The following is a 26,794-nucleotide window of genomic DNA, read 5'->3' as shown; positions in this document are numbered from 1 at the left end:
AGGCTGGTTTCGAACTCCTGAGCTCAAACAATCCGCCCGCCTCGGCCTCCCAGAGAGCTAGGATTACAGGCGTGAGCCACCGCGCCCGGCCTGTGTTTTGATTTTTTAAACATTTGCCAACAGTCCCTCCTGGATTGTGCCTTTTTAAATTATATATCTTTTCCTCTGTTGTCTTATATTAACATGTACTTTTAATACTAGATCACTAATTGTTCCCATTTTGAAAAGGATTCTGCTTTAATTTAAAACAGATTTATTGGCTGGGCCTGGTGTCTCACACCTATAACCCCAGAACTTTGAGAGGCTGAGGTGGGAGGATTACTTGAGCCCAGGAGTTTGAGACCAGCCAGAGCAACATACTGAGACCTTGTCCCTACAGAAAACTTTTAAGAATTAGTCAGGTGTGGCAACACACACCTATAATGGCAGCTACTAAGGAGGCTGAAGTGGGAGGATCACTTGAGATCAGGAGTTTCAGGTTGCTGTGAACTGTGATCACACTACACTCCAGCCTGCGCAACAGAGTGAAATCCTGTCTCAAAAACAAAACAATAAAACAGGTTCATTGGTTATTTTAGAACATATATATATTTTTTTCATACCAGACATGGTAAATTCAGGAAAGTTAATATGGATACTATATTATGTTATGAATCATAGTTCATATTTTCCTTAAAAATTTTCAAATACTACTATATTTGGTCAGTTTAATTTCATTGGCATTGACTATATATATATTTTTTTCATAGCAGACATGGTAAATTCAGGAAAGTTAATATGGATACTATATTATGTTATGAATCATAGTTCATATTTTCCTATGAAATTCTTGTTCCATATTCTCCAGACTTCCCAAAATGGTCCATCTGCTATTTCCCCTTCATCAAAACTCAGCTTTATCCGGAGTGCATCATTCCTTGGGGAAATGTTCAAACAGGACTTTGACATTCGCCTTGCTCTCACTGGCTACTTGTAGGATTCTCCCTCACTCTCACCTCCAAACACTTAGCAACTTCTATTCTTTCAAAGTTAACAGTTCTTATTTAATATGCCCTCTTTATCTTTGTTATCTTCAGACACTTTTCCACATTTTATGATACATTCATTACCTTGCTCAAGGGTTTTCTGCCTTACCCAAACCACCCCACACCTTAATGCCTCCACCATGGACAGAGCCGTTAGGACTCCCAGGGGCCAGAGACTGCAGCAGGGAATCCTCATGCACTATAGGGGCCACTGGATCACATCACAGAACCATGAAAGAATTTGTACACTGGAAAGAACAAAGGGAAGCAGACTAAGTGACAAATTCAAGGGGAGCCAGAGGATGGGACAGAAGGTAGGCTACTGATCCAAGAACTCTAAAACATGGAGTGACAGTAAACAGAAGTGGTCAGACACAAATGGGGTGATGCATCCTAAGCAAGAGCTTATATCTCAGTATTTGAAGCTGCTTATGGGACATTGTCATGAGCCCATTGAGGATTAAGTCCCCTCCAAATTTCTTTCTCACCTCACCTAGCCCCTGGACCCCACTTTTATTCATCTCTGTTGACTTTCCATTATATTTTTTTTCACATTTGCTATTCTAATTCTTTCTCCTCAAATCCCTAAGCACTTCTACCAAGTCCTCCCACTTATGATATAACCCCAATTTTATATTATCAAGACTATCTAAATAATGTTCCTTCTTTTCAAAATTGTCTTGGTTCTTTTTTCAGAAAACGAAGAGTTCTCCTTGTCAAGATTGTTGCCTCTACCTCTCTAGTGAACTGCTCACTCAAAGGCAAACAATAATTTCCTAGTTCTGTTTAGCAATTAGCATTTAGCAATGTTTAAATGTCCTCTGCCTTCTAACAGTGAATGGACACTATTCTTCCATTCTCAAACTACTCCTCTTATTATGTCTTAGGCTATTTTCACATCTTTCTCTAAACTGCACACCTTGATGGCTCTATGAGCTAACAAGACTTTAAATCTCCCTTCATGAACATGACCCCCGATTTAGTATCTTCAGTTCCAAACTCTCACCCAAGTTTCTCCCTCAAATTTTCAACAATCTGCTGGACAACCAACTTAGATTCCTGCCGCAACTTCGAAATCTATAAGTCTCCAAAAATATGTTTCTCTTCCTGCTTTGAATGACACATTTCTATCAATTACATTGTTTTCCTATTTATTCTTATTTAAATCTTTGTGGTTGATGGTGACTTCTTCCTCTAACCACAGTCCCAACAACCTGTCAGTCACCAAGAACGCTTGCTCTTGCTTCAGTATCTCTGGCATTCATTGTTCCCTCTTTCCATTCCCCTTGATTGCATCCTAGTTTAGGCCCTCATTATTTACCTTTGCTTTTTTGTAACAACTTCCTTACAGTCCCTTACAAATAGCATCTACTACTAAAAATAATTACATACATTGTTGCCCAGATTCTTTTCCTGATACATTGTGATCACAATTACTACCCTACTAAATAATCAAGTTAAAGAAAAGAAAAACGAACCCCTTAGATGATTTCTACCACTTGAGTAGTAATGTGTCTTAATCCATTCAGGCTGCTGTAATGAAATACTTTATAAACAACAGAATTTATTGGTCACAGTTCTGGAGGCTGGAAAGTCCAAGATGAAGGCACCAACAGATTTGGCTACTTGTGACAGCCCCTTCCTCATAGATGGTGCCTTCTTGCTGTGTTCTCACATGGTGAAAAGGGCAAACAAGCTCCTTCAGGCCTTTTTCATAAGGGCATTAATACTATTCATGACAGTTCCACCCTCATGACACAGCCACCTCCCAAAGGCCCCACCTTTAATACCATCACATTGAGGACTAGATTCCAACATGCGAATTTTGGAGGGACACAAACATTCAGACCATAGCATAACGTTCCAACAAATTGACCTATTTTTAACTCTACAGCTCTCTCTTTTACTTCCCCCAATACTTTATGTCATGGTCGATATATACGCCCCTCTCTGCCTGCACAGCTGTCCTGAGCACTGCCTCTGTTACAATCCCACCAGTCCTTCAGTGTCCAATTTAGACACTTATCTCACTTACGCAAATTTTTCCTGCTCCCTTCAGGTGTAGCTGATCTCTCCACTTTTGAATCCTGGTAAAATTTGCATTACAATCCTTACATTCTACATTCAATTACAGTATTTTTGTATGTATGTTACTTAGTTATTTGTGTTTTGTTTACTTAGTTAGCTGTGTATTATGCATGTGTATGTAATCTACATACTACACATATGCAAATACATTTAGTAAGAAGCAAATTCCTCCAGGGAGGATACTATATTAGATAATTTGGAAAGTCTTCCCAAATCCCTTCGCTGCCAAAGCACTGTTGGTTTGTAGCACCTTCAGGTGGAATCTTCAGCTGTTGTATATCTCCTCAGGCAACGACCTTAATCATCTAGAGTCAAGAGTGGCCAAACGCACCCAAAGAAAGTCCATCTTCCTCTTGGCGGGAGATGGGGTAGAGTGAACTTCTCACATGGGAACTAGGTCAGGATTCCTCAGACCTCTTCCTTCCCTTCCATACAAATCAAGAGCAAACCCCAGAACCCCCTCAATCACTCACAGTATCATCACCGCCATCTACCTTCAGTTCCTGAAGACTAATTTCATGTATCCCTGTTTGCATCATTTCCTATAAGAAGCCCAGGATTCCCAGATTCACCCTCATCTACCCCACACTTTCTAATCTCCATAAGGCTCTGCACTACCGCTCTTTTCTCCCCATCTCCTATGCCTTTACAACTCCAGAATTCCATCCCTGTGCCCTCTGAAATTCACAGTCTATTTCCAGAAGAACTCCCTATATTTCATTCCCTTCTCTGAATGTTCCCTTTACTTTCTTGCTCTAAGAGAAACCCGGCTCTCCCCTGAGGACATGGATTCCCTTGTTTACCTCATGAGTAATGGCTGATGTTTCTATCACAACCCTCATGGCCCTGGGCTTGGAAGTGGATAAGTGTCTTCCTTGATTCTCACTGCAACCTGCAGAGTATTCTCTCTCCCTCATCCCTAACCACCCACCCCCAACTTCCACATTGTACCTCAAATTATGTTGCCCACTACCCTGAATTGTTGCAGGTATTTACTGAGATTTACTAACCCCAGGGGGATGCTTTCTCATTTCTAGAAAATTTTGACTCCTTGCTTACTATCACTCCCTCCAACATTTCTCCTATGTCAATTCTCAACAATTTCAGTATATACACATATCATCTTTGCAATACTGGATGCATCAGTTCCTTGTTCTTTTCTCCTCCAAGTATTTTGTCATCCAGCCTGATTTAGCTACTCTCTTCCAGGATCGGAGATTTAGACCTTGTAATTACTAGTAACTGCAACCCCTCTACAATCCCAATTTCATAATCACCTCTTTGGCTAACACCTCCTGTCTTTCAATCTAACGCACCCTCCTAGGATTCAGACACCACCAATCTGCCACCTGCAGTCCTTCGATCCTCCAGCCTACGAAATGTCTCTCACACTGCCTGATATGCTCTCTTCTCTCTACCTTTCCTTCTATTACCCACAAATCTGACTCTCTCTGTCACCGCCTTCAGGACTTTGCTCAAACATCACCTGTCTTAACGAGGCTTACCCTATTTAATCCACTTGAAATGGCAATTCTTCTCTACTTTTCCCCATAGCACTTATCACCTTCAAACATACTAAATAATTATTAATACTTATAACCACAGGTTTATTTTTAATTTTGTCTGCTTTCCTCCAAAATATAAGACTCATGAGGACAAGGACTTTTGTCTTTTTGTTTTCTAATGCTATTTTTTATACTATGAACAATGCTTGCACACAGTTGTTGTCGAAAAATATTTATTAAATAATTAGCATTTATTAGATTTAGTTAAAATTACAGAATTTATTAGATTAGAATGTCAATTTCCTTCTTTAAAATGATGTATCACTGTGGCAGACACTATGCTGTTCAGATTTCCCTCCCTGAGGCCTCAGGACTTGGCTCAGATGTCACCTTCTCCGTGAGGCCTTCACTAACCACCCTGTTTGAAATGCCACCTCCTCCTCCAGCACTCCTGACTGTCCACCTCGGTTTCTTTTTCTCTACAGAAGATGTTAGACACATAAAACTATCTAGCATGCTATACATTCTATGTCTTTATTTTGTCTAACGTCTGTCTGTCTCCTCCCATTAGAACGTAAGCTCCATGATAGCAGATGTTTATATCTGTTTTGTGCCCTGCCGTGTCCCCACGGCTTAGAGCAATACCAGGCACAGTGGAAATGCTCAACACGTACTTGTTGAATGGGAGGATGAATGTATGTCTCCCCTGCATTGACCAAAGCATCCTATGTGCTTTCTCTCTTTCTCTTTCTGGTTTGATTTGCTTCCTTCTGTGACTTTCAGGTAACCTTCTCCCAACTCTGTCCCCTTGTCTCAGTCAACTCTGGAACTCAGCTCGGGATGCCTCCCCTGGTGGAGCTTTGTCCTGCCTCTGCACTCATCCCTCTGGGCATTCTGTACTGCTCCCAGCACACACAGGGCACTGTTGTTCTCTACAGGCTGTCCCCGAACTCTGCCGTGTTGATATCCCTATTCTATTCATTCAACAAATCAATACTCACATTTCTGTTCTTCCTGCCTTTACATACACATGTAACAGTTTCTACTAACAACTAAAAACAGTGCAAGTAATCACCTGTACCATTAGGGTACAGGACACACAGACTGGATTTTGCTTTATGTTGATATATTTTTAAGACTGTTTCTGGAAATACATTATGCCTAAAAAAGATGTATCATATATGTACAGTAAAATCTAAGTAGGTGGAACCTTCAATTAATCAGTGCTCTACACTTAAAGTTCTTGATAAAGTACAGGGAAACTAAAACTAAGTATTAATATTTAGAAAAGACTTGGAGGTCTGTCTTGCATCAAGATACATTTGACCTATTTCCTGTCTGAATCAGAAATCTAAAGCCCTATAGCACTAATGACCAAGCCGCCCACCTCAGCCCCACACCACTATTTTGTATTTTGTGCTCACACTGTTCCTTAGGGCCAGCTAGCCCATCTATGAGACACCTTACTTCTCTGTCCCCACAGCAATGAGTCCAATGCCAAATGCAGGAGTACATGCTCAAGCAGTACCTTTTGCTTTATTGATTGAACAGTAACTGTGAGGCTTTGCAAACCTGTTCAAATGATAACTGTGAGGCTTTCCTCGAATATCAAAGAAAGTTTAAATGATATACTTACCAAGACAGGAAAGTATATATGTACATCTTAAAAAGCAAGAGTCAGCATATGAATGGCCATAGAATTTGATTAAGTAAAATACCCCCTTTCACATGCATTCTAAGTAACTAGGGTTTTACTGGAACTTTTTTTCTCTTGTTTAAGGGTAGCTCTGTTAGTATTATTAAAAGCTGCTTGATTAGAGGGAAGAGAATGGGCAAAGATTTAGTCAAAAGAGGAAGGACATTATTATCTGGGAGTAAAGAAATGAAAATTTTACTGCTGAAGGAATTCTGAAATTGTTAAGATTTTGATGGCATTTCTCCATCCATAAATGTTTTGGCAATTGTTTAATACCTGTGATTAAGTCATGGCACCGTGCAGGGTCTTAGGGATAGGGTACCTGCCTGTGTGAAGCTTAGAGAGTAACAGCAAAACCTGACATAAGACAGAACCTTAACAAATGCGCTGTAAAAAGGAACAGCAGGCAGCAGACAACAGGAGGATGTCACCTCGAGGAGAGACAGGAGGGTCAGAGGAAACTTCCTTAAGGAATTTCTCAGGCCCTTTTATTACATGATTGCATCTCTATTGTCTGCCTCCCAAATATATGCTGTCTGGTAAAAATCACACAGTATTGTTAGGTTGCTATTGAGAGTCAGCCCCTCCAGCTGGCTCAATAAAAACTGGCAAAATAGCAGTAGCCTATTCAGAGGCACAAAATTATCCTCCAATATCCAGCACCTCATGTCTAGTCTTTGATACCTGAGCCTCTTCATTTCCTACTCAGCTTCCCCTTGGATCTCAGATCTCTTTTGTCTTCCAACACTTAATCCCTTTTAGGGTAAAACAAAACACTTCTGCTAAAGCCCCTCAAGCTGCCTTTTAAAATATACAATCAACCCATATTTGGAAAAGCTACTCCCTCACCATGTCTGGGACTATAGGATGTCTCCTCACCTTGCCAGACCCACATTACAATCCACTGAGTACACAGGGATAGCTCAAATCATCTGCCCCTTCTGGCCTGGATTCCCAAACAACTGACAAACTCCAAACTGTGTTTTTAGGCTTCTGTGTTCTCATATGCAGCATGAGTACCTGTGGCCCTTAATTTTTTGCCTCCTGGACAACCCTGAGGCACCCAGATTTCCACCATATTTCACCTTTGCATGCCAATGATTTAGAAAAAAATGAATGAAAGATCTTTTACCAAATATGCCATGGGTATATATGTTATTGGTGATGGCCTTTCAGACTCTAGAATTTCCTGACAGTCTCCCAGTGTTCACATGGTGTCTCCTGTGATCTTTTGGATGGAAGAGGTCCCTGTTTATCTGGGCAACATCCAATAACCTGGATTCTATTACCAACGCATTTGGACCAGCCTGGGCCACTTACTGCACAACATCCTCAAAGGTCTAGAAAAGTGAGTTTGCACTATTAAGTGTAAAGTGTTTGGGAGTTCAAATTCCTCCTAGGAAATTCCTTTATAAGAGTGTCACTAGGCTTAAGAAGTGGGCTTCCAAAAGGAGAGGTAATTCAGCATTTCTTGGAATTTACTGGATATTTAGTTTCGTGCTTGTCAATAAAGATGCCTAACGAAGATCCTCAAGTGGATTGACCATTTGGTAGGTCCTTTGCAACTACAGCAGCCTTACAGAACTTGAAGGCCCAATTCTGGTGGACTTTACAGCTTGAAGTTAACATAGGGATAGAAGCATCTAGATTGTCCAAAGGGCCCAGAACAACTTGGTTCCACACATGGGCTTTTTTGCTGAAAAAAGTAAATTCGAAAGAATTGATAATGATCCAGTGTAGGAGAAAATAACACATGCCATCTGGGCAGTATTTGAGAAGTTTACCCTCCGAAGATGAGGAGTGTAACATCCAATGATTACTCTGACATTTCTACTCTTGCCAAGTAGATCAGTCAGAAGTGGCCTTTGTCTTTTTTAGCTTCAAAATCAACTCATCTCTGTGAGGTAAAATTTGCCCAAAAAATCCCGATGTCTGACCTTCATAATGACCATAAGTCAATCTCTGCCCCCAACAAGTCTATCACCAGATAATCTCGCCTCAGAGAGCAGTGAGCTATGGCATCAATGCCATGCTGACCTCCACGTAGACAATGGTTAGACATGTATACCAGCACCATGTGCCCCTACCAGGGCGCACTGGGCCTCATTCTCCAGATGCACTATGCTGCTTGCAGTGGGCCCCAGGCATGTTCTCAGGAGACCCTTCCCCTCTCCCATGCCGTTACAGTCCCATCGGATGTCACCGATGATATGTGGCCTTGAATTCCTCACAAGGCATCAAACATGCCTCATCCTCTGAGCTAAGGTCTGGCACTAATAACATTTAGTCCTCATATTTCTATTACCAATTCCAGGGGTAATGTGAGGTTACTGTGATTATACACTGGTGTTGAGGTTATGTACAATGGCCTTCACCTTAGGGCTCTTGTCCTAGCTGGTTGTGACTGAAACACTCATCAAAAGAGATTGTTTCAACTCAAACTAAGGACGCCTAAAACTGTGACTCCCTTCTTGAGTGAGTGGGTTTTTTTTTTCTTCAGTGTTACCACTTTCCAGACAAATTTTCTTGGAACTTGGGCTCCATCTGTTATTTTGAAAAGGTTCTCTTTTGCAAATTGTGATCAAATTATCTTAAATTCACCATAAAAATCCAAACCAAATGCACAAAAAGACAATGGAGGTATGCCTTGGGAGGTATGCCTTATACTAAGAAAGAGACCAGCCAAACCAGGTCATTTTCCTGCCAACAAAACAGGTCTGCCACAATGGTTTCTTTGTTTCCAAACAGAACAGCCAGTTCTACAGCAACTCCTGGCCCATCCCTAAACTTTCCTGCAACCTTTGTTCTACTACAGTCAATGAATACCCTACATGACTAGGCATATCAAGCCTGGCTTCTTAGTCTCTCTCCAGCAGGCAATTAGGAAAGACATGCCCCAGTTTGGCATTTGTTAACTTTTATCAGCTCAGTCCTTAAAGAATTTCGAATTCTTTTTTAAATTATTTTCTTTGTTTGACCTCATAATATTAATAATATTTACAGCATAGTGGTAATCTCTCATTCCATAAGGATGAAGATTTCCACCTAGCCCCTTTCTCTACTTAGTACCTTCAACAGTTACTAAGCAATTATACTCAATTTACGGCCCCTACTGAAATCAGGAAAAATGCTTGTACCTGGGAAAATGTTTGTGGCTCTATTCCAAGGAAAGAACCCTGGTACCACACGTGCATGTGGAACAGCACTACTTTCAACTGTGGTTTCATTTACCATTGGAAGACTTTGAAATATCAATCCTTTCCATCCTAAAAGGAAGTTGACCTGTTTTGGTTTTGTTTTTCAAAAACCATGACAAACATCAAAACATTCCTGGCCAAAATCCACTGCACATCTCACATACATAGTAAGACATATTTGGTGCGATTCTTCAGTGTTGAAATGTTTCCAGTCTTCCATCCTCCTGTCTTCATTACCAGCCCTTCCTCCTACTTCCGAAATCAGCCCCTCGCGTCAACTTTGGCTTGCACTAGCCCTTGACAGCGACTCTGGTTTCTTACCCTGTACTATCTAGGGACTGTGAACTTTTTGGGAATCCTTTAAAATAAACGAACTGCACAAATACTGATCTGGAATGGCAACAGACTCTGTCTTTGACAAATCTAATAGTATCTGTCAATTAAACCAAGCCAAAACAACAACAAAAAAAACACCTGGCAAAGAGATAAATCATTTCTAAAATCACTATAGCAATGATGGTTGGCTTACTGATAAGGTCAGCATGAAAGGCCACATTTAAAGGCCTTATATGCTGTTTTAAAATATAAATTCTAAGTACTCTGAATAACAGCACTCAAAATCAAAGCACCTTTTAAAATCATCTTAAGAGTATATATCTGAAAACACCACTATAATTGAACATTGTAATTTTAATTTAATAATTCTATTCTTATTTCCTAAACTAATATTAGGTGGAGACCTTTTTAAATAACGCAGGGAAGATAATTTTAATACATCTGTTTAATAGGAGTAGTTTCTTAGCAAGTACTATCCCAGTACTTCTGTTGAAGGGTGGGACTATTTTAATTAAATTATGAAATCCCAATGGAAGCCATTCTAACTTTCATTATGTTTATTTTGGTGTGTGAATTATATTAACTTACTGTGAAAGTAGAAAGAAGGTCATATTAAGATTGATTTTAAATTGAAAAATATAGTTCATTCACTTCATGAAGGCAGTGTGGCTGTTTTTTTCTACATATCCATCCATTCACTTATAGATATTAAATATTGAATATATACCAGCTAAGTAATGTGACCAAATTATGTCATTCATGTCAGTAAAATGTTCTTTCCTGTAATATGTTTTAAATTAATAGAGGAAAATAAGAAGTAAAACTAAATTAAGAATATGCACACAGCGGACTCTCACTGTAACACTGTTTGTAAGAGAGAATTCGGTGTAATCTGTGTATGTCTTTAAGCTTACCAAAAGAGATCAGTCACTAAAATAAAAAAGCACCTTGACATGAGGTAGTTCTCCTTATGCAATGGTCTCTGGTGCTTTGGTTGTTTGTCCTTCTCCCCAGTAATATTTAAACTAGTGGACAAGTCTACCCCTAACTTTTTGAGGCCAAGAGCAAGAGCACACATGGCAACAGGCAGAACAAGACTAAATATTTAACAGTTACAAACCAGGCTAAGAAACCAGCACGTAAAACAAGTTCTATCTTCCTTCCTTGACAAATGTACATTTATAATGACCGAGACGGCTAGGTCTGAGTTTAGAATTTAGAATTTCCAACTCTTATTCTGGCTGGGAACGTGGCAGTGTGTGAAGCATTGCCCCTCCAGCCCATGATCTTCCCCTCTTCTCTCAAATGTCTACATTTATTCTGCACCCCTAGTAGCTGTCATTTACCTGCGTGGACACTTCAGCCTGCATGTCCAAGCTCTGTTTTCTTCTCCAGCATCAGCTGCCTTTGGCCACCCTCACCTATGGCACAAAGGTGGCACAGTTGACCCCCAGAAGGCAGGCCCTGAAAGTAGCTTGGGGCTGTTTGAGCAAAGACTTATGGAGCTGATCTACAGGGGCTGACAGATTCTGGATGGAGTTTCTGCCTGTGGTTAGGGCCACAGCCAGAGAAATACTGCAGCTGGACCCTCCAAGGTCCAGAGTAAGAATTCCTTTCACTCATAGGAGGCAGTGTATAAGACTGTAAGACCGTAATGATTGAGAATTCTGTCTCAAGCCACACGGGTCTAAATTCTGTGTCCATTGCTTATTATTAACAGCTAAGAGATCTTGGAGAAGTTATTCATTCGATGCCTCCTTAATTGGTTTTCTTACCTATAAAATAGAAATAACAGTACATAACTCAGAGAGTTGTGAACATTAGAGGATATATTATATTTTCATATTATATGTCCAGGAGGGTGCCTGGCCTACAGGAAATGCTTCGCAAAGTTTAACTATTGTTATTCTTTTAATTACAGAATTCAGTATAGTGCCTGTCATAGAGCCTACAGCTTTAAATTACTTTCACAAAGTCTGAATGAATAGCGATTAAATGAGTTAGAATACTTGTCTTTTTGTTACTTTTTAAAGTATTTGGTTAAAAATGACTACAAATTTCAGTTTGTGTAATCTAAATAGAAACCAATTTTAAAATTCACACTGAGGAGTGTGTACATTCAGGGCAACTGGAATCTATGCTCCCAGATTGAAAATTTGAGAAAAAAATAAAATAAATAACATAAAACAAAATAAAATTGGCACTGAGGGTGAAGAATCAGGATTACTTTTCATACTTCATTATTAACAATAAAAATAACTGTCACAGAAATTGTGAAAGCAAAACAAACTTAAAAAATAAGATTAAAGAATATTAAGTCTCAGTTTTTAATCTTTGTGAAAGCTTTACTTGCAAGGTCAAGAGACTGCTTTCTGGAGTGGGCTGGGAAAGCACAAACAAATGTCTTTTATGGTGTAACCCACTTTTAAAAGAAAACTTTATTTCCTCTAAGTTCAAATTCTAGTGAGGATTAGAGCTGATTAGAGCTTATGTGCTTAGCTGCCCAATTTTAAATTGCTTACTGATGTCCTCACATCATCCATGGAGTCGTTTACTCCAAATAATTTATCAGGACCTACTGTGTGCCAGGCATCAGAGACACAAAAACAACAGGCACAGTTTCTCCATTTAAGGTGGTCACAGGTGGATGTGGAGACAGGACATAAGTAAGGCACCGAAGGGTTAGGCCCAGGGTGTTCTGGGAGGGAGTTTTACCCTGTGCTGAGGAGCCTGACGACAAGGGGAAGCCGTGGAAAGATTCTGATAGAGAAAATGCAGACAAAGGTCTGAAACGAAGGGGACTACTAGGAAGGTCATATAATAAAGGGTATTTCAGGCTCTCTTTATTATGTTCAAATCCCATCTCTGCTATTTACTAGCTAAGTGACATTGGGAAACTTATCTCCTCTGTGCTTCAGTTTCCTCATTTCAAAAACAAGGACTGTATTTCTACCTTTTTTTATAGTGTTATGATGAAGACTGGGTGAGAAAATTGGGAGTTTGGTTTTGAATGTGTGAGGGTTCATTTTGCCTTCAGATACACACTGGAGATGTTGCACAGACAGTTTGCTGTACCCTCTGGAGATCAGATAAGAGGTCAGGACTAGAGATATATAACTGGGAAGTGTCAGTACAAAAGTGGTATTTAAGACCCAAGACTGGATCAGCCCACCTGATTCAGTGTATATGGAAAAGAGAAATTCCAAAGACTGAGTCCTGGGCCACTCCTACATTCATAGGTTGGGAAATCAGAGATAGAGAAGAAGATTAAACCAAGGAGCGTGGGTCCAGGAAGCCAAAGAAAAAATTGTTTCCAAGGAGGGCAAAGTCAACAGTGCCAATTCACCTACAGATGATAGGTCAAGCAGGATGAAGACTAAGAATTAGCCATCGGATTTGGCAACTTGGAGGTCACCTCAGTCTTAACAGAGTGAAACTGTGGAGGTGACAAAGAAAGCCTAGCTTCAAAAGGATTCAAAGAGAAGGTGGAGGAGAATTGGAGACAACAGTTATGGAAAGTTCTTTCAAGGACTTACGGCAAAAGGGGAATTAAAAATAGAAGATGAGAGATATTGTAGTATATATGGATATTGCTATAGATGATCTAGTAAAGAGGAGAAAAACTGATGATACAAGGAGGGGTGAATCACAAAACTGAAACTTTAACAATGTATACCTGCTGTGATTCCACTGGAATAAAGCAATTAAGTGGGAAGTATATTTGTGTTATTTTCTTTTCTTCATATACATGCATATCAAAAAACTGTCACATCTGCATACTCTTTGAAGAAAAATATTTTCAGTGGTACCATAATAGAACCATTGAAAAGTAAATGGTTGAAACTCTGTCTTTCCTTGTCTCCTTCTTTTCTGTAATTCCTCCCTTTAAAGATTGTAAACATTCTTGTGGCCATACATTTCAACTAAAGTAATGCATGCGTTGGGATTAACAGTGTGTTCCTCCTCCAGTAGTAATTTTGATTTGGTGAAATATTCTCAAATTCGATGATATGAGATATTTGTTCAAAATATTTCATTGGGGCAATGGGGTGGTCATGGCAGCAGAGATGAAAGAAGTTGTTGGTTTTGAGTTGATAGTTAATGAAACCACATGATGGGTGTATAGCGGTTCCTTATAACATCAATGACTTCTTAACTGATCACAAAGTGTCTCAGATGCATTAAGATAGAATTAATTTGGATGCTTATTATGCAAATAACTTGGAAGACTGGATTTTTTTTAATGATGCCTTAGTTCTCTTAAATATCCAGTCACTCCAGGTAAGCATAAAAATTCTGAGAACACTTGTGCTATGAAGTATGTTTCGTAGGAAAATAATGCTACAGTCACAAAATAATGCTAATCCAGTTGGTTGTTATTTAAAAGAATAAATAGTTGATAGCTGAATAAACAGAAGGTTAAATTTCTTTGCAATAATAGTTACCACTTTTTAAAAGAAATTGAGAGTTCTGAAATTTGTCACACGTATTGCTATATAAAAATTTATGTAACGAAAGATCTTAATCTTTTAAAAGAAACAACAGTGTTGCTACATTAGCTCTTCAAATATTAACCACTGGTATTCTTTATGTCTTCTGGTTATTCATTAACCATTTTACGGTGGTCTTGTTTCTCTAATTATCAGTAATTTCCACCAGGAAAAGTTGAAAAACAAACTGCAGTAATTTTTTTCTCCATCAGAAATCGTTTGATTTTATTAACAATATCACCTCCCACTGCTTACTACATATTAATTATTTTAAAATCGACTATGTATTTGAGACCTATAAATTCTAATTCAAAAATTTAATCCAAAGTTATGCTGTTCTTGTGCAGCTTATGGTCTCTTTGCATGGCTTTATTGCCTCCAGCATTTTCTTGGTGTAAACTACTGAGCAAGGGAACAAGATTTCCTTTGTAACTGATACCTAAATTTCTATTCTGCTTTAAGCATCTAATTTGCACTGTAAAGACATATAATTTGAGACTTGTAGCTATATCACAAAAGTACAACAGTTTACGCTGTTCTCTAATTTTCTGAGTTGTACTGGCTATAATTTACATTTTTTGCATGTTTTTAACTGCCATGCAAATCAGTATACATCAGAAATCTTTGTATATTGACAAAGGCTGGGAAAAGGATGCCTTGTTCTGGTTTCAGATAAACATTCCCTTTTTAAGTCTGCAGGTGCAAAGGGGTCCATTCATAATATTTGCTTCAAACCAGTTATAGTCTCTGGATGGAAATACAATGCTATTTCACAAGAACTTAATTAATCTTTATAAGTACAATGAATATTAAAAAATATTACTATTATTAGTAAATTCTAGAGGCAAGTAGGACTTTTTTCTTTGCCTATGTATTGGGGGAAAAATACTGTTGACACAAGTTTTGGTCATTTTAGCAGTCTGTGTTTACTAAAAACACTTTATTACTTACTGAAAACAGTATGGAATTATGCTCAGCGGAAAATGTACTGCAACAAATGCATGTTCTATTTAAGAGATAACTGATAATGAATGTTACTTTTTCCTTTCTCTGAAGTTTCACTTATTTTGAAATTAAAATACAAGCAAAAAATAACCACAAGAAAAAAATTTACTCTAATTGCCCCCATTTCACAAAACTGGATAAATCTCCCGAAACAAATACTAGACAACTATATATGCAACGATTAAGTGAAGTTAGCTGGATGGATGTTTCCATTATAAACTCTATTTATAAGTTTATGACTTAACTGTTTTAATTAGCTTCAGGCAGAAACTTGGCACATTGATTCAAAGCGTAGGAGTAAATTTTAGTCTACAAAACAATTACACCTATTAATTAAACTGTCCTTAAGCCTGAAAGGTCAGAGAAAGACTCTTATAGAATTTAAAGGCTTGGTGACCAAACAGAGAAAAAGTGAAATAAAAAAAAGTATGGCAGTAATCATTGCATTGGCAAAAATAAATGTTTGGCCTATATTGAAAACCTGTAAGAACTCATCCTACATTGATGCTTGGTACTATTACTTAGTTTTATGGTTTGGCAACAATCCAATGCTACCACCTTTTATTTGATTTTGATTACTTACATCGAAAGTCCCAAAACACCCTCTCATACACTATTTGACTTGAACTTTTGCTTGTGATTTAGGGAAGGCAGGTGTTATTATCTTCATTTTACAGATGAGGACAATAAAGTTTATGAAGAGGTAACCTCTCCAAATCAAGGTGATTCTGACATAACTGGCTTGCTTGGACTGAAAGCTGTCCCTCCCACTCCAGCCTGCTCTCTGCTTCTCCCTCTCGGTGAGGGATCAATTAGCTAGGAAAGTTGTTTTTCCTTCTTTTTTCCCCCTTATCTTTCTTTTTTCTTTTCTTTGTTTTAAATAAAGCCAAAAAGAAGGGCGGTGACTTAAAGCACGAATATTGTGTTTAATTCATTCAGATTCAGCACTAGGATAGAAGAAACTCACATGTTGCCTTTTCTTTTCTGGACTCAAAAATGGAAGACTCACTCCCATTATAACCAGTTATTCACAATCTTGAGTCAAACGCAAGTTAGTGGTTAGTAGACTCAAATGCCAGAAAGATGGGGAGCACGTTCTGCACATACTATGCCCTCAAGAATGGACCAGAACTCCTAAATGGCTTCTGTAAATACAACCCCCTGTCTTCTAGACTTCTATTCTATTACTACTTTCCCAGCACCCAGGAGTAACACCCAGACTCTCCTCGAATAATTAGTTATTGCTGTCACTCCGGGGCAAATGCTTGACACCTGGGCTCCCAAAGGCCGTCTGTGATGGAGGATGCTGCCACATTTCCGCCCTTTTGAAGTTCTCAGGGCAGACTGAGACTGACCTCGACAACTTACCTGGCAGGGATGCTCTGGCGGGGCAGTTCTTCGTGCCAGCCCGAGACCTTTGGGGAAGAGAAGAAAACAAAACAAGACAAAACAAAACAACTTACCACCTTGGCCCAGTCCAAGAACAAGTGAAAACACCCAGGCCGCCCGGAGGAGCGAGGCAGGACCTCGCCGGCAGTTCTGCAGGGAGACCAATGCAGCGGTAAAAAAAGGCAGGGCCGAGCCGCACATAATGCAAAGCAGCCCGCCCCACGCCCGCCGCCTGGCTGCTTTCCGGACGGAGGACGCGCGCTTGCGCCTCCTGGGCGCACCGGGGCCTGCGAGCCGAGTGTCGCTAGGACGTTTCCCGCAGGCCCGGCGGGCGGACCCCGCGGCTCAGCGCAAGCGGTGCAGGGACGCGGGCCCGGGCACCGCTCGGCATCGCAGGGCCCCCGCGGCCCTCCCGGCTCGGCACGGCGGGCTCCGCGGTCTCCGCGAGAAGCACCTCCTTCGACGGCCGAGGGCTCGGGGCGGCGACGGGAGCGAGGGCTCCCTAGCCTGCTCCGGGACAAAGAAAAGAGCTTTTGTTTCTCTCCAGCCGGTGGTGCTTCTGCAGCATAAATCAGCTTAGCGAGGAGCCAAATACAATCAAACCCAAACAAAGCCTGAAGCTGGGGGGGAAACCACCCTAATGTACATTCACTGGGTGATGCTGCATCTGTGGGAGGGGACGCCGGCGAGGCCGAAGGGGAAAAAAAGTCGATGGCGCATCGATCAGCGTGAGCTTCTTCCACAGGTGGGCAGAGAAGCCAACTCCATTTAGTTGCACTTTTGCAGACTCGGCAGCGGAGCAGCGGGCAACGACAAGGCGGCAGCGTCCTGGCTGGCGAGGGAGGAAACTCGGGGTGCCAGCAGCAGGGGGAGGCGGCTCTGGGAGCGTCCTAGAAGCACCAGCCGGCACCCGCAGGCACAGAGCGAGTCATTGCCGCTCCCTGCCTGGCGGGGAGTGGGGCGCACGGCCGCCAGCGCAGGAGGGGAGGTCCGCGGGGGTGCAGGAGCCCGGCCTTGCAGGGCGAGGGCTTCGTACCCTTGTCCTTTTGGCCCCAGTGCGCGGCTCAGGCGTCCTGCTGCCCAGAGCCCAGGCCGTTGGCGCGCTCTGGGGTGCACCGGCGAGGATGCGAGGGAGGCGAGACCGGTGATGGGCGGGGGAGAGGTGGTCCTGCCCCGGCCCCCCGGGGGGCTCGGGACCTGCGAGTAGCTGGGCTCACACCCGGCCGAGAGTTGCTAGGAAACCGCCCCACGCTCCCGAGCGCCTCGCCCAGGAGGCCCGCAGGCGCGGCGGCGGCCCCGGCGGCAGCAGCAGCAACAGCTCGGAGCAGCGTGGGCGGGACATTGGTGAGGCATGAAGTCACCGCGGCCCACACTCGCTCTTTGTTTTGCTCACTCTAGCTCTTTTTTTCCCCCTTGGCTCTGATAGTTGCCATTCCTTCCCATGGTTCAAAAGAACTGATGCGTAGCCGCGCAACAAGAATGGCACGCTGCGTTCCCTTCTCCCTCCTCCCCCATTCCTTGCACCCCAGTGCTCGCCTAGCGGGTGTGGTGGGAGACTCGCTCAGCACAGGCGGCAGCTGCGAGCAAACCCCAATCTCTCACCCCCGCGCTGCGCGCTGCTTTGTTCAGAGATACTCACTGCCCCGCAGCTGCTGCATACAAACTGGAGTCCTAGGGCCTCTCCCCGCCCCCAACACCCTCTGCTCCGGGGGTGCGCACTGCCCACTTTGCTTGCAGAGTTAAGAGCTGGTGCTCTGCTTCATCATAGGGCTGCCCGGGGTCTCCCCAGCCCTTGGAGAATTGGACCAGTCCGCAGGGGCTGTTCCCAGAGTTACTAGCCCAGATTTCTTGCTGCTCCTTCTCCAGTCGGAGCCTCAGTCCTTGGCTGAACAGTCCTGCTTTTCCCCGAGGTCTGATGGTGGCTGTGAGCCTTTGCTAGTTACAGTGGGTCTTTTGACTTTAAGCGTCACCTTCCCAGTAAACGGAACAAAGAAGTTACAGACGACAACAAAGCGGGAAGACAGACGCTAGGGAGAGGAGGTGGGAGGGCATTTCTGCCTGCTTGCGGCTCAGACGTTTAGGCGCAAGCGGGGAGCGCGGATCAGGCTGGGCAACTGTCGGGGAAGCGGCGCACCTTCTCGGGTGCTGTCACTACCATGCTAAACCGAGGGAGGGACTCCAGTCCCCCGCATCAGAAGCAAGGCACTCTTTCCCGTTTGAGACATAGTGATGGTTCTCTTTTTCCTCTAGGGGCAGGAGTGGTTGGGTTCCCCGTGGTGAAGTTTGACCTCTCATTTTTCCACTAACAGCTTACTCGACATCTTTAACGAGCACCCGCCTCTTACAGGCATCAGACCAGTCCAGCCAGGTCAAGGTGAAATATGTGGGAGTTTCCCTCCTTCTTGTTTGATAGTTTCCGTCTCCTTAATTGTAGTAAAAAACCAAGTAGGAGTCTCTCTCTCTTTTTTTCTTTCTGTTTTCTAATTGTTGACTGAGTGAATGGAAAGTACCTAGTTAATAAACCACGACATCGAAAACTCCCCCCCTTTTCAGGTGTGGACTGCACATGGGGGCAATTAGCTAGCAAACCAGGAACCCAGTTGGAAAATTAAAAGTACCCTGGATCTACAAAGCAGGACCTTTTGAGGGACCAAAGACATGACTCAAACCTTAATTTATACTTGTGAACACAATTCTGTAGGCACTGTCCTCTTAAATAGAATTAAATCCAGCTCAGCTTCATTTTTTAAAAATTTCTTTCCTTAGGTCCAAGTTTGAACAGTTATGGCTTTGGTTTTGGTAGTCTTAAAGGAAGGGCCTAAAAAATAGTGAGGACTTGGAAATTTGAACACAAAAGTAACATAATCAAGATATGATTAGTGACTCTTCAATTGGGCAGCATGTTTATCTTGCAGAGATTGTCACAGACCTACAGAATGCAGCCACCCTTGAGACAGTGCAGTGCTACAACAAAGAAAAAAATTAAATCCCCGATTGCCATAAGGACCCATAAGAGTTTCATGACATATTTTAAAATCCAACTCTTGATGCAGGATTGTAAGTATTAATTATAGTAATACATAAAATATAAATTTGCACAAATAAGAAAGGATGTAACTTTGTGAAACTGATGAGGTATGTACTAATTTTTGTAACCCTATATTTTTAGGTGTTGATATGTTGTATATACTAAGCCAAAACACCTGCGTAGCAAGAGGAATGAAACAAAACTCATAAATCTGTTTCAGGAAATTTTGAAGCCCTTTAGAAAGAAAGATTTCTATCTTTTGTTACATGAAACCCTTGCAAAAATATATGCCAGGATGCCCAGTTTCATGGAGTTGTCAAAGAATAAGCACAGCACCATTTATTACCATTTCCCAGTTGTAAAGAGGTTGTAACTCTGGTTATCAGAGTAAAATAAGACAGAATATCCTAGATGTGAGCCCGTGATCCCTGCAAGTTATTTACAAGCAAGTTGTCTGCACATTTGGGCTGTAAAGATAGTAAATATAACTAATGGCCCAGGGACAAAAAGTTTGCTTGTGTCCAATAAATGTCACTGGTCTCCATGACTCATCTTTTTTCTTGTAAGAAAATGTACAGCATATTGTAAATAAATGTAGTATTGTTATCTTCATCTTATTACTTGAAAAATTCTAGCAGAGAAAAAGTGTTTTGGAAGATGATGACTTGATTAATTTCGGTTTTTCTATCATGTTCTGCTGTCTTGCTTTGAAATTTCTGACAGCTAATTTTTCATCATTTGTGGTAATGAGAGAAAATGAAATTCACAGATAGTCTAAAAATAACATTTTAGTTATTCATTCCAGCCTTTCTATCATCAGATTATTTGAGTTGCTAATAAGTCATAAAATTAGATAACTTAAATTTCTTCCCCACTTCTTTAACCTTGATTTCTCACTAAGTCAGTTTATGGTGAGACTGAATAAACTATAGGTAGGTAGCAGAAGCGAGAGAGACATCTGAGAGACTGCTCCTTTTTTTTTTTTTTTTCGACTATTAAGACTTTTCTTTCTTTTTTTTCTTTTTAGAGAGGGGATCTTGCTATGTTGCCCAGGCTGGTCTCAAACTCCTGGGCTCAAGCAATCCTTCTTCCGTAGCCTCTGGAGTAGCTGAGACTACAGGCACCTGTCACTGTGCCCAGCTGTGACTATTCAGATTTTAACTAGATGCTGTGTAAATTATTGACCTCAGAGTTTCAGTGAAAGCCACATTCCCATTTTAATATTACATATTTCTGAACTTGGGATCAGAGCTATTCAGTAAGTTTTGAGAAATATTTACAAGTAGCTGTGAACTTGCTTCATCTATAACTTTCAGATGATGATGAATGGTCTGACCAGTGGGATATATTATTGTGACTATGACTTTTTGCTTTTTCCAATGATAAAGAACATAGTCCACCTTTCACTGAAGTGTTACATAAGACAGAGTTTCTCATACTATAGACTGAAGACTGCCTACAACATAATCACCTGTAGAGTAATTCTGAGCTTGAATTCCTTGTCTCCATTCCAGAAGATTCTGAATTGGTAGACCTTTATGGTGCTCAGCAACCTGCATTATAACAAGCTCCTCAAATGGTTCTTATATATCCTGAAGTTTAAGAACCCGCTACTATCATGGGTTAATACAAAGACTCCTCAAAGGCCTCAGGAGTGTTTATTGATAAAGTCCAATGTCAGGTGCAAATTCAAAGAAAAATGAGCTACTGGAGCCAATGCCTCTTGCCTAAATAATCTGCAATGACTTAGTCTATGAGATGTTAATGTTTTCTGAAACAAGACTTCCGTGATTAAGCTTGGGAAATGCTGGGTTAAAGTCAAATTAAATCATTTACTGGAGGAATTTCCAGAAACTCAAGTAGGCCAACTATGCAATTAGATTCTCCAAAGCAAGAACCTTTTATTCAGGGAACATCTTACAGACTAATTTCCCTTGAAGTACACTGCTAAACTAGTCCCATTTTACAATTGTGAAAACTGAGACCAAGATTGGCAAAGAAGGAAAGGAAATTCAAGGAAATTACTGAGTAGGCATGAATCAGAGCTCTGATTCTTCACCTCATATCATGACAACTTTTGGTTTCCATTAATAGAGTCAGATTGTGGCTGTCTTAAGTAAAAAAGGGAATTATTGGGGAAAAAAAAATTGGGAGCTCACAGAATCAGCAGGAAGCTGGGAGAAAAGGTGAATAAGGCCAGAAACCAAGGAAGGCTTAAGCAAGTACTAGTAAGTGTCTTATGAGAATGAGTTCTAATCATCGCTTCACTTTGGACCACTTGCTGAAGATTCAGAATTCTGGTTGGGAATATCTAATTTTCTCAACTTCAGAACTTAATGTAAGTACCCTGGCTTTCTGGGGATGGAGAAAGAGTAGGAGGAGCTCATCTTTGGCTTTCTTAGTAGAAAATACGGATACTTTTGAATGAAACATTTTATCTGTGCATAGTCTAATCCTAGCTTTCTGTTATCCTTTTTTAGTATGCAGTAAACTAATGCTTATTTAGCCTTTTACTCATTATCAGAATGATTACAGAGATGTTATGTTTGAATTAATTCTTAGTTTTGTGAAATTCTTTATTGACTCAACCCAAGTCTGTAGCAGACACTATCAATGACCTTCTCATGTCTGTCCCAGCTCATCACTTTATTGCACACAGCTAGAAGTGCTGGGGAATGAATACTCCTGGATACTGTTTCAACTCTGTACTGACCAGATGGGCAGTGACGTATAACTACCCCGGCTCCCCCGCGCCTTGTATTAAATGTTTTGGGCCTTGTGTTCTGCACTTTTTTTTGAACTAGTTTTTCTTTTTTTCTTTAGTCATGGATTGATACTTTAAAAAATAAAATAAAATTGAGTTGTTAAAAAAATGGATGCCACAAAAATGTCAAATTGCTATAAAAATGTATTTATACTATTAATTGTTATACATTCTTCATCCTGGATCAGTCTCAAACAATAGAAGGACTGGTACTGTTACACATCACATTTTGAGGAATATGGAGCACCATTGCTCCAAGTTACCCTGTAGGAGTAAGGTTTGGTTGTCCACAGTGATAACTGGATTCAAACATAACAGTCATTGGCTGCCTTTCCCTCCCTTATTTCCCCTGGTGCCTTGGTTTATTCATTTATGGCCCAAATCCAAAACACTGAAAATATCAATTGCTGGTAAGGATGTGGGGCAAGAGGAACTGTCGTTCATTGCTGGTGAAAATGCAAAATGATACACTTTGGAAGACAGTTTGGCAGTTTTTTACAAAACTAGATGATCCAGCAATCATGTTCCTTGGTATTTACTCAAAGGAGTTGAACACTATGTCCACACAAAAAACTTGTATGTGAATATTTCTAGAAGCTTTATTCATAATTGCCCAAACTTGAAAGCAGCCAAGATGTCCTTCAATAGATGATGGATAAAGAAACTGTGGTACATTCAGACAATGGAATATTATTTAGCACTAAAAAGAAATGAACTAGCAAGCCATGAAAGACATGGAAGAAGTTTAAATGCATATGACTAAGTGAAAGAAGCCAACCTGAAAAAGGTATATGCTGTATGGTTCCAACCATGTGACATTCTGTATAAGCAAAACCATGGAGACAGTAAAAAGATGAGTGATTGCCTGGGGGGAGAGCAGGATGAATACACAGAGCACAGACTTTTAGGGAGACTTTTAGGAGGAATTTTAGGGCAGTAAAACTATTCTGTATGATGCTACAATGGTGGATATATGTCATTATACATTTGTCCAAACCCATAGAATGTACAAGAGTGAACCCTAATGTAAACTGTGGACTTTGGGTGACAATGATGTGATAATGACGTGGTAGGTTCATTGCAACAAATGCATCACTGTGGTGTGGGGTGTTGGTAGCGGCTGTGCAGATGTGGGGGCAGGAGGTTTGGAAGACCTTTCTGGTCTGGAAGACCTTTCCTCTCAATGCTTCTGTAAAGCTAAGACTGCTCTAAAAAATAAAGTGTATAAAACACACACACACACACACACACACACACACACACAAAACTACCCAATAAGACAATTGTGAAAATCAAAAGCAAGATCGTGAATGAAACATGCTAGAATTCATCATATATTATCCCCAGGGTTTTTGCAATGGAAATTAGGATTATTTTAATTTCATAACATAAACAGTATTAAAAATACACGAATACTTATTTCAAGACTTGCATATTGTCATAAAAATAATATCAAATACCTTTGGATTTGCTAAATACATAACTTTCCTTTTCTGGTAACTACACAATTCTTTACCCACATTAATAGATGTAGTGAGCATGTCTTTATATAGAAGTCTGTAATCCTAGCATTCTTTATGACAATCTAGTTTTATGTCTCCTTAATCAAACAAAATCGTTCCACGATCTTTTCAGCCTGAAGTCATCCTTGTACAGTTTGATATACAACTACATGAAAGCTTCACTTATTTGTACATGACAGGGTCATGTATACTTAATATTGTGTTTTATTTTAAATTTAGCATGTTTAAACTTATATGTAGTTAGGAGGGTAAAGGAATATGTAATAAGTATTAAATGTTATTGCTTTATTGCTTAGATTTCTAAAATGACAGCAGTGTTAAGGGCACACAGCTGGTTCTCTCAAGTAGAGGTATCAGCAGACAATATAAAGACAACATTTCACCATTGACATAGTTCATCTGTTGAGCCACCGTGGTATGTGGACTGATTTGCACATCATTACACAGCTAAAGGCCTTTCTGAACTTCAATAACTCAGAGTGAGTCCAAGACTAAAATTCTCCCTCTCAGCATTTTCTCATGATCACATAGCCTCTGGAGAGTGAAGTCACTACAAAATTTAAATTATTCTAATCAAATTCACATGGAATTTTTATTTTTGGAATACTTCCATTCTCAGCCCCCTTCTCCAATTTCAAAATTACTTCATGTTTCACCTTGAAGAATGTGACCTTTTAGCATAGTAAGGAAATTCCTCGTAAATCAGGCACAGGATATTCAATTTAAGCATTCGTTTATTAAATATATAAACATTAATTGAACATTTATTATGTGTAAATTGATAGGCTGTATGGAAAATGTAAGCATCAATAAAACCCAGTCCCTTTTCTCAAAGATATTATAACCTGATTTGGAAATAATATGTAATAATAATAAAAAAGATGATTCAGTTAGTAAATTGTTAAATAGGACAGTTCAGCACTAGACCCTAATATCAATAATAATTTAATATAATGTAAAACATGTTTTAAAAATCAATTAAGAGAGGATAATCTAATAAATGATGGTGGGACAATTGTTAGCTGTTTGGGAAAAATACTTAATCTAGAAGCTTACTTTATACCAAAATGCATTCATGATGGATGAAAGGGCTTAGTGTAAAACTACGAGACTATATATATATTGGTAATAAAAGTCTTTCTAAATGTAAAATGATTTATCCAATTTCAAGAGAGCAAATCAACACATTTGATGATTTTTTTAAATTTTAGGTATTCATAAACATTGCAGAAAAGGGTAAAATGCATACCATTTAATATGCTCTTACAAATGGAAAAAAATATTTAGTCTACAAAAGATAAATGTGTAAAGAAGATAGGAAATATACATACTTAGAGACATATGGGAAGATTCCTGCTTCACCAGTTATCAAAAAATACTAATTTAATAAATGAAATAACTTTTTTACCCATTAAATGCTCAAGGTTGGAAATAGGCACTCATTTATGGTGGAATTGTAAATTAGTTCTAAGTTTTTTGCAATCAGTTGGCAACATGTAATAAAATATTTAAAATATTTAAAATGCTAATCCCATATCTGGCAAGTTAATTCTCAAAATATTTATAAATATAAGACATTTATTTATAAAGATATAAATTTCAGCATAATATACAATTGCAACAAAAAAGGAAATAGTATTTTTGGTCATTTGAACCCTTTTCAAGCTAAAGTAGCACAGAAAATTATCAAGTTTTTAAGTGTACCCAAGGTATTATAACCTCCTTATTTTATTAGTTTACAAATTATATTAATTCCACCTTAATGAAGTGTCTGCAATCTTTTCTTTTCTTTTTACTGTCTTTCCTCCGTAATAAAACTCCTTAGTTCAGGCTTTATCATTTTTTTTCCTCGGGAACTCTCAGCCATCCCTTTTCTACAGTGCTGAAAGAATTTTTTTTCTAAAACAAAAATCTAAGCTTGATATATTCTTCTTAAACTCTTGTGTGGTTCATTTTATGCCAGTCCCTGACCTCTCTCCCAGACCATGAAGAAACCTTTAGCATGAACTATGAAACCCTGGACATTCTGGCCCCAAATCACATTTCCTGTACCCTTTTCTACGAAATCCCCTACCCCTTCTAAACTCCATCTAACCAATGTTCTGCAGAACAGACTCCTGGTTTTCTGCACATACTTTCACTTGCATTTTCATAGGCTTCATTTTTAGCCAGACATGTTTTTCCCCTTTTTCTTCTCATTTGTCCTACTTGATTGTCAAGAATCATTTCTAATGCCTCGTCTACAAAGTCTTTCTAGATTCCTCCAGATATGATCTGCAATGTCCTTCACTTTAAAGTCGCTAATTTTTTTCATTAAAACAATAATAAGTTTTTATTATAGAAAATTTGGAAAATTTATTGCATTTTCATGATGAATTTTATTTGCTTTATATTTATGTACCCGTGTTCATAAGGACTTACCATTTTATGTTGTATTATTCATGAATATCTTTCTATGATATATATTATTCCATACTGAGTTTGTTGCTCAGTATACTCGTTTCTTTTTCCTTCTTTTTTAAAAAATTTATTTCAGAATATTGTGGTGCTACAAATGTTTTGGCTACATGGATTGCTTTTGTACTGCTTGAGGCAAAGTTGTAAGTGTACCCATCATCCAGATAGTGTACATTGTACCAGTTAGGTATGATTTCACCCATCTCTTCCTCCCCCCTCCCACCTGCGTGATTTCTGTTGAGTTTTACTTCCATCTGTGCACAAGAATGCCATTTGGTTAGTACCAATTTA

The 26,794-nt window shown here is 39.8% G+C and overlaps 1 protein-coding gene across 2 annotated transcripts in view; it reads right to left on the bottom strand.

The window, feature by feature from the left end:
• ITGB8 (integrin, beta 8) overlaps window positions 1-18,032 on the bottom strand; it is a 77,306-nt gene extending 59,274 nt beyond the window's left edge. The window contains exons 1-2 of one of the 2 annotated variants that reach the window (XM_012659418.1): window positions 17,186-18,032; window positions 16,711-16,757 (exon numbers count right to left, since the gene is read on the bottom strand). Coding sequence is in view for 1 of the 2 variants with exons in the window: in XM_012659417.1 (XP_012514871.1) it covers window positions 16,806-16,932 (127 nt within the window). In the remaining variant the exon portion in view is untranslated. Of the gene's footprint in view, window positions 1-16,710; window positions 16,758-16,805 lie in introns of both variants that reach the window. The other variant, XM_012659417.1, reaches the window with a different exon arrangement.
• Between the last annotated feature and the right edge of the window lie 8,762 nt (window positions 18,033-26,794).

Source organism: Propithecus coquereli, unplaced genomic scaffold (assembly GCF_000956105.1).
Source record: "Propithecus coquereli isolate 6110/MARCELLA unplaced genomic scaffold, Pcoq_1.0 Scaffold61, whole genome shotgun sequence".
Lineage (NCBI taxonomy): Eukaryota > Metazoa > Chordata > Mammalia > Primates > Indriidae > Propithecus > Propithecus coquereli.
This window is presented reverse-complemented; position numbering and strand designations above follow the sequence as displayed.